Source organism: Taudactylus pleione, unplaced genomic scaffold, assembly GCF_031769625.1.
Source record: "Taudactylus pleione unplaced genomic scaffold, aTauple2 ptg000760l, whole genome shotgun sequence".
Classification (NCBI taxonomy): domain Eukaryota; kingdom Metazoa; phylum Chordata; class Amphibia; order Anura; family Myobatrachidae; genus Taudactylus; species Taudactylus pleione.
The window spans coordinates 3,095,669-3,109,788 of NW_028285162.1; the positions used below are offsets into that span (position 1 = coordinate 3,095,669).

The 14,120-nt window shown below is 43.6% G+C and overlaps 1 protein-coding gene across 2 annotated transcripts in view; it reads right to left on the reverse strand.

The window, feature by feature from the left end:
* Positions 1–14,120, reverse strand: part of TBP (TATA-box binding protein) — a 93,234-nt gene that overhangs the window by 36,271 nt on the left and 42,843 nt on the right. For both annotated transcript variants that reach the window (XM_088457401.1, XM_088457400.1), the window contains exon 6: positions 1,375–1,542. In XM_088457401.1, coding sequence (XP_088313527.1) covers positions 1,375–1,542 — 168 coding nt within the window. The remainder of the gene's footprint in view (positions 1–1,374; positions 1,543–14,120) is intronic.

A 14,120-nucleotide genomic window follows, 5' to 3' on the forward strand; every position in this document is an offset into this window, starting at 1 on the left:
GGAATACATACATACTCGCTATCTCTTGTTCCCGCTAGGCTGTTTCTAAAGGGCAGAAAGCACCCTGCCCTCCGGCACGGCGCCCCGCTGAAACAACCTGCGTGTTCTGTCCCCTCCTGCGGGCCGCAGTGTCTCGCGGGTGGGGAAAACACCATTGAATTGGATACCAAAGAAGTATTGCACCTGCACGTGCAAGGTTTCTGGTAAACTCGCACCTAATTGGATATGCCACTAATAGCTTAAAAGGAGTTATCCGCGATTCACGTACATATTGAACTCTTGGCCATGGGATGTAGTCGGCATCCCGGTGATCAGAATAGCGGCATTAGAATACCGACAGCAGGTGGAATCCAAGCTCCAGAATCCCAACGGTAAGTATTCGTATACTTACCTAATCCTGTCGGGATGCCACAGTCGGTATTCTGACCAACGGGATCCCGTACCCATCCCCTTCTAGGTCTTATGGGTCAAGAGTTTCCCCTATGTCCATCTACCAACGCTCAAGCATTTAATTTACTAGTTGAACATATTAAATTTAGCATGTAGTAGAATGCAGGAACAGCATTGCAGTTAAAAGTCAACCTTTTACATTGTTAGGTCAGGCAAATTATAGAAAGAAAAATATAATGTATCTCATCTATAGAAAGTGTCTAAGTAGCTTGTAGTCAGAGCTCTGTTCGCCCCTCCCCAACAAACCATCATGTCAGGGCCCTATAGCCCTCACCCCATCAGGTCAACACTGCCCCGTGCCCCTCCACAGTCTTGTCATCACTGTCCCATGGGACCCTGCAGTGCCAGTGTTTGCTGGAACACATTGAGCAGTGCTGCCATTGTGTGGTGGGACCCTTCAGTGCAATGCCAGTGAAAGCCCCTAAACCCCTCAGTACTGAGACATCTACCCTTGCCCCTCCATACCCCCAGCAGTGCCTGCCCCTAGCCTCCTCCTTGCCAAAAGCACTGTCGTAACTGCTTTCTGCCCTCAGCAGTCTGCCCTAAATCCCATCTACCTCAACTTCTCCCTGCCTCAACCCCAACTGTTGCTTGCCCTTAACCCCCTTCTATCTCAACTGCTACCTGTCCTCACCTCAATAATGTGTGATGGGACCCAGAAAAAGTGGGGCAGGACCCAATGTTTTTTTTTTTTTTAAAGTGGGAGACCTGGGACCCAACAATTTTTTCCGCTCTGCACAACCACTGAGTACACTTGCATTGTTAAAATGAATGTCCTGGTAACACAAGGGTCCTCAAACCTGTTTCATCATCATGTGCAGTCATGAATACATCAGTCAGTAGAGAATCTTTGCTCCAAAAAAAAACAAAAAAAAACCCGGGGGGCGGGGGGGCATGTTAGGAGAAACAATCGCAAATAATTACCTGCTAAACTGCTGATGTGTAAGGACCAGTCCTTCTAGTCTGATTGGGAACTTCACGTCACAGCTCCCCACCATATTTTGAATTTTAAAATCTAAAAACTTTGCCGGAAACCCCAACTTCTGTACAACGCGGGCATACTTTCGGGCTGCTAAACGTGACTGCTCTTCACTGAAAGAATAAAGTTGGGTGAAAGTCAATGAATGAACATTTTAAATTTTAATACAGTAATCTGACATTTTAGTGCATACAATCTTAGATTAGAGCTACTGGACTTCTGTTCATTTGCATTAGCATTGATCGTTCATTCACTGGTACGTTCTACACCTGTATTTTGGTTGAAAAATTTTAGCTAATTCTTCAATCTTTAAACCAAAAATTTAAATTAAAAATTATACATAGTAAGAATGATGGCACGTCTCAATAGTTTTTAGGTTGCATCTTCTACATTGATAAATCTGTTAAGCTATCCACATAAAGGCACACACCATCTTGTGACAAGATGGAGTCTTGTCACAAGATGGTGTGTGCCTTTAAGTTATTCATAGTTTTAAATGTATATTACAGAGACAGATTTCTGCTGAGCTTTGAATTTCAGAGGACCTTGGCTTCAGCAGATGTGTTCTACTTTTAACGGAGATAAGCATGAATAGAATGTGTATTCTAAACTGTGTGTTCACCTCCCTTTTCTTGCTAACAGTTCACTCCCTCATTTATAATAATGTGAATATTCTGATATGTCGCAAAGTAGAACACTTTGCTTTATATTATTGTATGACACGCAAATATAGCCAGAGCAATCTTTGAACACACGACTGATGGATGAGTCTTGATTTGCCTCTCCAGAGTATACTCTGTACACAAGAGTCTGACATACAGTAAAATAAGCTTTAGCTGGTGATTCCACAGAAGATCAATTCCAATCTATCAACATACACCATCCCCTTAATAGAATTCCCTTAACCATTCGTTCACTGGACGATTAACGCTAATATAAAACAAAAAGTGAGGCAAGCATACTAGCGAAATAACAGCATTTGTGGCCACTAGTATCTGAAGCACTACCACATTATATTATATACGACATATTGGGACTCATCGTGCATTAGCAAAAACAGTTTGGGGGGGGAAAGTCTTTTGGGGTTCTTATCAAATGGGAGTCTATCAGAGCAATTCAATTGCTTCTCTGATAGACGCCATTAGTGTTTAACAAACCCAGAAGCATCAGGTTTAGATGCTCAAAACGGCTAAAAACTCCTGGTTTGGACGCCCAAACTACGGACTTTGCACACATTTATCTTGCACCTCAGGAGGCTGAGCGCAGGCATCCCGTATCCAACCCATAGCAGACAAACAATTGAATTGCTCCGATAAGTAATGGGCACTTAAGACATCAAAAAAATTCTAAAAGACGCAGCCACAAAAGAGAAGTATACATATAAAACAAGAATAGCATCTCATAGCAGCAGAAGAGTGAAATGAAGTGAGACAATTTAGGCAAAAAGAAGAGATTGAGATACAAGCATGTGGATATTAGGTGCTGAAGAGGTTAAAAAAAAAAACAAAAAAAAAAACAGACTACTTTTTTTGTTCTTATTCAGCAAGAGATACCAATATTGTTAATGAATGGTAATATCCAATACATTTTAACAAGCACAAATAAAAGCACCGCTATAATAGATAATGTGTGGATGCAAACAGAGTTAAACCAGAAAAGTATTGCGGAATACAGAATTAACACAGGAGCTGATTCAGAGTTGGGAGCAAATGAAAAAAAAAAACACGATTTTTACTCACCATAAAATCTCTTCCTTGGAGCCCATCTGGGGCATGCCATTACTTCTGTGTTAAGCATAGTGAGGTGTGGAGTCGGGCACTAACTTAAGCTGGCCACACACTAGACCAACTGGCATCCAACTAGTTGATTGGTTGGAGTGAAAATCTGGTAAGGAATGGGAGTAAATGATCAGCAATTTGCTCCTAAATGCCAGAAAACAGATGAAAATGTTCGGTCAGACAAGTTTGTTAAATGTTTGATCTAAACAATTTGTTCCAACAACATTTTTTGTCCATTTTCCGGCATTTGGGAGCAAATTGCTGATTGTCATTTGCTTTCATACCTTACCAGATTTTCATTCCAACCAATCTACTAGTTGGCTGGTTGGATGTAAGTTGGTCTAGTGTGTGGCCAGCTTAAGACTGGCTCCCAACCCCTATATAATCCCTCCCCCCTTCCACTAGAACCCCCCTATATAAATGCCTCCCCTTCCACTGTTTATCAAAGACAGAGAAAGATCCACAGAAGAACTGAGAAAATAGAAACCAACAGGTCACTAGTATGAAACCAAAGCAAAGAGGTCCTTGGCATCCCCCAGATGGACTCCAAGGAAGAGATTTTACAGTAAGTAAAAATAGTTTTTCCTTTTTCAACCATCTGCGGGATGCCATTACTTCTGAAATATACCAAAGTAAGCCAATTTAGGGGAGGGGGGAAAGCTTCACAGTGGGATATCACAATTCTACATATTCCAAAAGGCTCAAACGGTGCAGTTTAAAGTGCCTCCAAAACTAAATTCAAGTGTCAAGGAGGAAAAGGCGGGACATAAGGAGGCTATAGGCACGGAACCCCCTGCAAGAAGCTCTCAACTTCAGGCTAATCTCCTCTGAAACAGGATCGATAGGGCAGGAATTTGGCCCTAAAGAGAGGACGATCTAAGAACCTTAAAGAACCCTTCTTGCAGAAAAGACAACAGACGAAACACTCAGAACCTTTTAGTTTTGATAGTGTCGTTCACGCCAAGAAATAAAATTTATATTTTATATTTTATATATATATATATATATATATATATATATATATATATATATATATATATATATGGAATACAATATGATATAAATAAAATATATAGGATTATAAATCTGGGAAGTGACTGGTTTGCAAGCCTGTATCATGGTTTTCACAACAGATTCTCAAAACCCTTTGGACATCAAGATATTGGATTAAAAAACCATGCAGTCAAAGCTAAGCAAGGCAAATCAGGGTGACATCGAACCCTGAAGTAACAAATCTGGACGCAGGGGCAGACTATATGGAACATCTGCCAGCATGTTCCAAAGAACTGTGTACCAATGACAGCAGGGCCAGTCTGGAGACACCAGAATGACCGGCCATGCCAATGACTGAATCCGCTGAATTACCTTTGGTAACATTACCAGAGGAGGAAAGATGTATCCCAGCTTTAACACCCAAGATGTTGTCATGGCATTCACCAGAGATGCCTGAGGATCCCGGGACAGAGATCCGTACCTTTAAAGTTTCTTGTTGAGACAAGAAGCCATTAGATCTACGTCTGAAGATCCCCATCTGGAAAATTATTTACGCAAAACAACTCCTGGTGTAATTTCCATTCCACTAGATGCACACTGTGGAGACTTAAGAAGTCCGCCTCCCAGTTGTTCACCCCTGGAATGTAAATTGTTGAAATAGCTGGAACCCAATTTCCTGCCCAATGAAGGATGTGAGAAACCTCCCTCATTGCTCCCCCGCTGCATCTGCCATCCTGCTTGCTATATAAGCAACCTCCGTGGCATTGTCAGATTGGATTTGTCCTGGTAGGCTCCTTAGATGGACTGGAGCCTGAACCAATGCATACCGTATCGCCCTTAACTGGCAATTTTTTTTTCTAAAAACCGCTCAAAAATAGTGGGTTTTTTTTTTTTATGAGTGAATTAGGGGAGGAACATACATTTTAACCTTTTCCAAAATGGTTTTAAACAAAAAAAAAAAAAAAAAGGAACCACCATCGGGACATCGGAAACATTGCAACGTACAATTTGAGACTGGATACAGGAACCAGGTATGTCAGGGGCATGAGGGGGAGGTTAACTTACTTTTCCTAAGCGGCTGCTCAGTTCTGCAGGCGCTGGGTAGGGGGTCCTGCTTTGCTGACCGATCAGCATGATCGGCAAAACAGCAGACAGAGGGGGAGATGGTGCCGGCAAGCAGAGGGACCGGAAGGTCCCTCAGAGATCAGCAGCTGTGGGAAGATTCTCTTCCTGCAGCCGTCCTCATTATCTGACTGGACGAAAATCTTACGTCCAGAACAGATAAAGAACTGCCTGGTGTGGTCAGAAAATGTACGACCATGCCACGCAACTGGTTAATTCCAGTCTCAGCCTAGAACTGAAAATGCTGGTGCCCCACAGCAAATTGCAGAAGATGTTGATGACCCCTCCATACAGGAATATGGGGCAAGCATCCTTTATATCTATGGAGGCCAGTAATTCCCCTTCCTCCATTGAACAAATGACTGACCTTAAGGACTCCATCTTGAAGTTTTCCAAATGGAGATAAGCAATTAATTCCCCGAGGTTGAGAATGGGAAAAAACGAACCCTCCAGTTTGTCTACCAAGAAAAGACTGTAGCAGAATCCCAGACCTTGCTGTAGTACCGGAACTGGAATAATTACTCCGGAATCAAAGCGCAGAAATTGCCTGTATGAAAGCCGCCTTTCTGCAACAATTCACAGGGAGAGGAGGGGAAACAAATCTTTCTGAAACAGGACTCTCCAAATCTAAAATAGTGGACTTATCCAAAAATCAGGGTTGCATTGAACCAAAAGTTTCCAGGAATAAGAGTAAGCAGCCTCCCACCAGAGGACGGTTCCCAGTCTCGTGACAGTCATGTGGATTGACCTGACGACTTGGCAGCAAGGCAACGTGTGCTGGGGACAGCACGTCCCCTGAAGGCACCTCTACAAGGACTCCTAGGTATACCCCGGAAGGCCTGAAAGCTTCAGAGTCCGAAAGGAATGAAACCTAGGGGGATTTTGGTTTTGGTGTTGTTACGGGAAAGTAAGGACTTTTCCTGCAGTGACCTGAGAAATAATTTTAGTTAATTCTGGACCTAAAACAGAAAACCTCCTTCAAAAGGCAATACCTCTAAAGCATTCTTGGAGTCTATGGGCCGTATACAATTAGGCGCGAAAGTCAATTTCTGCGGAAAAGTATCGCGAGCGACGTCATTTCGGCATGCAAAAAGTTTCCTCCGTATTCAATTCCAGAGACTTTTTGGTGTCGGAAAAAAAGTGCAGAATTGGGGTTTTGGGGTGCAAAGCTGCAGAAACCCCCATGCACCCAGGAAACAGTACCCCAAAAGTTAAACTGCGTATACAAAAAAAAAAAAAAGGGTTGAAATTTTTTTTTAGTTCACCCCAAAAAGTACTTTCATTTTGGGGGCAAAAAAAGCACAAAGTTGGGGGGGCAAACTAAAAAACTAGCAAAATAGACTCCAGAGGGGTCCCCAAGTATGCCCCAGGTATTTTTAAGTTTGCAGGTGCATTTTTTACATTTGAAACTACACTTTAGCAACTTAAAATATGATCTGATGCATTTTCAGGAACCCCAAATTTGCTGCGACTACTTATTTTGAGCCAAAAAAAAAACTGCACAAGTGGTGAAGAATAGCATTCAGCAAAGACGCGAAATAGCAGCTATTGAGAGCATTTAAGCAACCCAAATACCTTCAGCAGGGCTATTCGGGGGTATCTAGAGTGATCCCCAATCTCAGTGCATCATATGGGGGGTGTCAGGCTGATTTCCCCAAATCTGATAGTGCTTTACGCATGGTAGAGTTTCCCCGGGTCCCGTTTTCTAATTGAATATGGAGAAAAGCGGGCACACGCGCAATACTTTTTCGCATTGAAAACCAGCGATGTAAGCGAAAAGTCTGGCATGTGAAAAGTACGGGACTTTGCCTGGAATTGAATATGCCCCTATATGTCTGCCTTCTATGTTTTAAGCCATAGAGAACGTTTGGTGGAAAAGCCCAAAGCAGAAATAGGAGACTGTACATGAATAGCATCTATAAAAAAAGATCACCTATATAGGTCAGAACTTACGAAATCTGCTAAGCTAAAGAACTAGCTTCAGACAAATCCCCTGATTGAAACCTAGCAATCATCTGGTTCATCCAGGAATTTATAGCCTTTATCACCCAGACGCTGGCCAGAACCGGCACAGAGACACTATTGATAAAGTGAATATAGTTTGAGGCGTCTTCCCAGTCATAATCCAAATCCCCTACTTCCTGGGAGCAGGTAGCTGAAGCCTCTTCTCCAGGAAAATCGACTGAGGAATGGCCTGAACATCTTAGCGGCTGTGGCCCCTGCTGATGTTACCATTTTAATTTAGGGATGTTGCCATCTGAGCAAGACACCGCCCCATATCCTGGGACCATCTGGGCTCTTCCGAGGGAATCAGACAAAGTAGGAGCATGAGCACAGGGAAACAATTTGCCAGAGTATGACATAATTCACCTATGGCCTGGGCAAGGTCTCTGGCCCAAATCAGGCATCACCGACTGTTCAGCCGAACATCCCGGTAATGAACCCCGTGAACAACCAGCACAGAGCAATCCTGGGTCCGTACCTTTTGACAATTTATCACATTTAGTACAACAATAAAAAGCGACTGATCCCTGTTTTTTGTTTTCGGAACACTTGTCTGTCTTCTCCAGACTAAAGAGAGAAAGTCTAAACAATACAGATCTAAAATTCCTCTCGAAAAAGTGCAGCACTGTTTGAATCGAAAAAATACAAAAAAGGAGGGTGTTTTTTTTTTTTTTTATAGCACAGCCACTGCTTTTGAAATGACAGCAAAAGTGAAGAGGCTATAATAAGACTATCACCTGTGTAAATGCCAAAAAAAACCCCACAGACTCCTTGAAGTCCACATTCACTTGCAAAAACACCAAAACAAAGAATTTTTAGTACAACCATATATGTTACTGCCTAGATTCCTGAGAAACTGTGCAGTAAAAAGTGCTTATACATACGCATGTTTTAAGACTAACATATCACCAGGTTAATACCCAAAAGTAAGCTCATCTGATAAGAAAGCCATCTCCACTGTAATTTGCAGCGAGTCTCAGCCAAGCAGAACTCCAGCAGTGCTCAACAATGGCCAAATAATGTTTGGGCATGGCTCTGAAGCCCCGTGAGCCTGCTGTCACTCAAATACCCGGAGGAAGGTGTGGCTGGGCAGGCCATCTGTGTCCTGCTTCATTCAGGACACGTCGTCATCCTAGGCATTACCTAGCTGCCCGCGTTTCCATCCAGAGAACCACAGAGCTCTGATGTTACAGCGGCTCATAGTAATGTCACAGACTGCGTGCTTGCATGTCCAACAAGCCTCCCTCTCCCACAGAAGCCGGCAACATGTTCCACTCTAATCTCAGACGGCGGTCACCCGGGAAGAACAGTCGGGGCATCTAGCGATGGTTGAAAGCGGTGGGTGCTGCAGAAGCCCGGGGAGGTGGAGGTACATGCACTGGCACCTACAGCTGCTGCCACGTGAGTAATAACATGCCCGGCCGCTCGGCTTAAAAGCGGCCTGCTGGGAAGTAGAAAATACAGCAACAAGGTATTTTACATATAAAAGCTCACCCTTTTCCAGCGGCCCCCTTCAGATGTGCATCTGGTATGGAGAGAGACCCAGGGACTGTAGTCTGGTGACTCTCCCAGGGGCAGTCTTTAGAGTGGGATACAAGGTTCACACAAACCTCTATTCTATCTAACTCCCACTCTGCTAGTGCTTGTCGCCAGGAACTAAGCACCCAAACCAAAAAACAGGAAAATAAAGAAAATTAAACCCAATTAAAAAGCTAGGACCTAGCTAGTACCGTACTCCAAGGCACAAAAAAAAAAAAACACAAACAAAACCACAGGTTCTAGTGGAAGAGTTATATAGGGGGTGGGAGCCAGTCTTAGTTAGTGCCACGACTCACTATGCATAACCCAGAAGTAATGGCATCCCCCAGATGGATAAAAGAGGAAAACAAGATTGTGATTCTTACCAATAAATCCCTTTCTCAGATTCCATAGGGGACACTATAGTTACACTGGGGTAAAGATGGGTGATGAGTGGAGCCTGGCACTTGAAATAGTCTTAAGAACAGAAGTTCGCTCCTCAGGTTCAGATTAATGGTTCCTCCAACCAACTACGAAAAAGGGCCAAAGACCGAAACAGAACAACTACAACCACAATAGACACGCTGCAGACAACCAAGATACACCTGCAATGCCCCAGAGAACAAAAGCAGCAAGGAACAGCACTGGGAGGGCAACCTGTGTCCTCTGGAATCGGAGAAAGGGTTTTATTGGGGGTTGTACCAAAAATCCTGTTTTCTCCTTTATCCACTAGGGAACACTGGAGTTACACTAGGGACATCCCAAAGCTGATCTCCCAAGCAGGAAGGCACTGAGAAACTTGCAGAACCCTGCGGCCAACCTTAAACAGGGGCCGCTGGAGAACAAAACAAAATTACGAATTATGTGCCCAACAGTCACATGGCATGTTGAGAAAAGAAAGCTCCTCTCTTGACAGCCCCCCCCCCCCCCGAGGATCCCACCGAAGCAAAGGCAGAGATGAAGCCATGGAGAAACTAACTGTAGGCAACATAAGGCTGACAATAAATAGATGGAGCCAGCAGGAAAAGTCTGCTTAGAAGCAGACCTGAGGTATCAGAGCACCAACAAGGAATCTTTTGGAGCCTGAAAGCAATACGAGAACAAGATTTTAGAAAACCTAAACCACCTCCGGAGATGGCAAAGAGGAATCTGCAGCCGACAACACAAGAACCACAAGGATAATGAGCAAGGAAGGCTGAGACTACCATTTGCAAAAGAGGCCAGCTCGTGCAAAGAACATCCTGATCGCCATGACAAATTAAGTAGGGAAGTGATTGGACAGAGCCCCAAGTTCTGACCCTGCCAAGGGAAGGCAAGGGCCAACCACTGAACGGTCGTCCAGGACCACACTTGTGGTCCACCTAGTCTAGAGGCTTAAAAGCTGAGAGGAGGGAATGGATGAGTCTGATGGTTTAGATCTTAACCACCAGGTTGAGTTCTGATGGGGCATGAGGGGGCCCCAAAGACGACATGACTCCAAGAACTCTCTGCAGAAAGGTTGTAGACAGGTAGCAAAACAGATTGATAAAGGTAGCCACCTGCACCCTAAGCGAGCAAGGACCACCATCCACTTCCAGACGAAGATGCTTATGAGCACAGAAATGCGTTGAGTTGGATGCCTATTGCTGCTCTACCGAATTTAAGCTACCATATGAGACCTTGACATATTAGCTTATACCTCTCTCTTCACGGAGCTCAAAGCCGGACCCTTCGTGTGCCGCAGCAGTTGTGGACCTCCATCACACTGCTTTTTACATTGAGCTCGACAGCGCACACGGCAGTGCAAACTACTATTCATTAGAGTTCCGGATTCAATCCTCCATTTATTGCAGCAGCCGAGTCCACATTCCATTGCTCATATACCCGGAATACACCAGCTGTTACATCCTGATCACAGCATAGAGAACTGGGCAGACCGCAGATAGGTGGGACGCCACCTCATTAGAACATACAGGAGGGACACCTGTCTCACTGCACAATCTATGGCTCTTGTGGATATTACCATCTTAACTATCTGGACATTTTCTTGGAGCAATATTCAGCAGCATCAGCTTTCTAAGGTGACATTACCGGGACTTGGTAAATATTTACCTCATAAATTTAAAGACATCTTATTTGTGTTTTTATGGGACATTTATTCCAATTTCTAATATGAAAGTTCTTAATAACTATTTGTGACATTACATTTTTATTTCATTTGTATAACTTGTCAATAAATGGTTTTCATATACATATGTTGATTAATTAATTATAACTAGCCTGCGCAGCCAATTCGATATTTACTTTCAGCATCCACTTCCGCCTGGAGGGAAAACGAAAGCAGGACAGCCAAAAGAAAGCAGTTAATAAAAAACTAAGCAGTGCACACGAAACATAAGATTTTCAAATGTGATGGAAATGTGCGGGTGGTACAGACTATACAGCCCAGTAACCTGAGAGTGATCCATTGGTGATGTACATAGACAACAAGGTGGTCTAGACTGACCAATCTATTTATTTGCCAAGAGAGATAGAGAGGCCAATCATTACAGTGCAACGTAATACAGTTTATCACTCTCGAGAAGCATAGTTATACTAATACGTTGTATGTTCAAGCACTTATTACATCCCCCTTTGGAAAGACATGTAATGTAGCTTAGATATAGTGAGCCCACCCAAAGGAGGGCTAGTGATTAAAAACACCATATTCATAGCGTATCATCTGAAGGAGGGATATAGAATGACAGACCAACCATAAGTCTAGTAATTAGGCCTAAAAAGGATTTTCCCCTGAGATTATATGAGAATGCCTATATGTATGAGCAGTGTGTGTATGTTACAATACCTATTGCTCATAATAGGGAGGGAGAAGCTGAGCCGAAAGATGGACACAACGTACCCTGGAAAAGGCCTATACGTCCAAGGTCAGATAATAGGTCAGTGCCTATAACCCTTTAAAAGCAGATAGAGCAATTACCGTAATAAACATTGTACAAACTCCTCACCTCTCATCCAGACATGTCTTTTTTTTGTACCGTTGGCACAGGACAAGCGTTAAAAGGTCCAAGTAAAAATTTACTAAAAGTGAGAGTTTTTAGAAGTGATGATGTTGACAATAGCTATCAGATTCTAGCCATCATCTTCGAGAAGGTGCTATTTAAATGTGAAGTAGAATCTGATTGGTTGCTATGGGCAACATCTCCCCTTCTAAGAACACTCACTTCAGTAACTTTACTCCTTAGTGTAGAGCAGAGAGGGAAAACCCCAACACAAACAATGCCCAATAACGGAGCAACCGTGACAACTGTAAGCCTACCATCCCTAGTATTCCTAGGCGTTGTCTAACGAGGCCTGACCCTGCTTAGTTTCTGGGATCAAATAAGATTGAGTTTTCAGGGTGGAGTGGCCCTAGTCAAGGGATACACCAAGTTGTTTTTGCAGACTTCAGAGCATTCTGTGGTAGCAGCTGTAACTACAGCCTGCGCGTCACTTCAGTATTCTGTAGCAAAGGCATATGTAGTAATCACTATAGTAGGGGTACTTATATACAGTAGGAGGTTGGCTCATACTGCACAACGGTATATGAGCACATGTATGAGCTACTTTTACAGCACAACAACTTTATATCATATACAGTGACTCCAAGATGTTTTGTCAAATTCCCTGCTGGAGGGATTGAACAGGCACAAGTATTGTTAAAGACAAACACCTGCCAACAAAGCACACATAATATATTATATCTTGGCAGAAGTTCAGTGTGCATTACATCTGGAGTAATGTACAAGTTATTTTACAGTTTATTTCTGCATCTCATGCAGATTGGAAGAGTGACACTGGGCATTGACATCATAGCCCAGCATTACTCACTGCCACTGCCCAAAATGTTGACGTCTTGGCTGCTTGCCGGTGCTCAGCAGAGTACATGACAAATTGAGGGTGCCATGCGTGTGGGAGTGTGTCTGCCTCGACAGGTAGCCTCTTCCTGGGCTTCAGGGGCAGCCAGATCCATCGGGTGCTCTAGTGCCTCAGCGTAAAGCCACAGCACAACCATACCAGCAGGAAACGCAGGCGTTGCAATGCTGCCACTAAGCCCTGCCCTTGCCAATTTCACTGTGCCCCTGCAATTGCTGAATAGTGCCCGTGCCAGTGCAGTGCTATAAGCTGCCGACTGCCACCGCTTTGTGAGAGGTTTCTTAAATATAAAAGTGCCACCCACTCCAGGGAGCTGTGTTAAGCTTCCCACGCCGCTGCTTCTGAGGCGCTGCTGGGCTGGGAGACCAGCAACTGTATAGCAGACCCACCAAGCTTACAGCCTGCCTGTTCAAGGCTAGCTTGAAATTCAAAGCAAATTTAAAAAAAAAAAATTAATCATAGGAGGGAGAGGACCCAACTTCTATTCTTGACAATATTAATACCTCTTTTTCACCAAAAACCCGGGTCCGACCTGAGTTTTCACACATGGTTCCAACCCAGGTCAAACACTGTTTATACAACACTGAACCTGGGTCTACCCTGCTAAACTTGGAGGTCATAAAAAGTGGGAGGTGACTGCCCCACAACCACCAATCAGCTAATTTTAGGCATGACCCAGGTCGGATAACGCGGGTTGCACTGTTCACACTGCACCATTACCCAGGTCCATACTGGTAGCTACCTGGGTTGGATTGCCGGGTCACTTGGCATAGGTTATTTTTCAGGGACCCTTTTACACCGAGCTGCGACCAGGTAGACCCAGCAAAAACCCAGGTTTTTGCTCTGGTGTAAAAGGGGTATTACAGTGCCAGGCTTCACTCACCACCCATCTATACCCCAGTGTAACTTCAGTGTCCCCTAGTGGATGAAGGAGAAAAGTAGTAACCTTGCACTTGTTGCATTACAAAAGGTGTGATGCAATGCAAGGGGTGCACATACCTTTTTATATTTTTGCATGAGGGGAAATACTGGCTGCATTTTCATGTTGACCACAAAAGCTTTATTTTTACACTGAAATTTAGATTTGAGTTTGGACTCACCCCTTCCAAACCTAAACATCTGCACATTGTATATCTGCCCCACCTGCAGTGCAATATAATTTAGCCAATATGCAAAGTTAGGTTTTTTTTGCATTGATCCCAATTCAGAATCAGCCCCATAATTACAATCCCTGAGAATCACTAAATACTGGATAATAGAAAGACTAAATAGAAGATTACAGGCTCATCAACATTTAACTTACGACCAATATTAGCACTTCAGTCTCTGATTATTTTTGTATGATATGTGAATCAATCCTATCTATTTTTTCTTTATAGGTTATG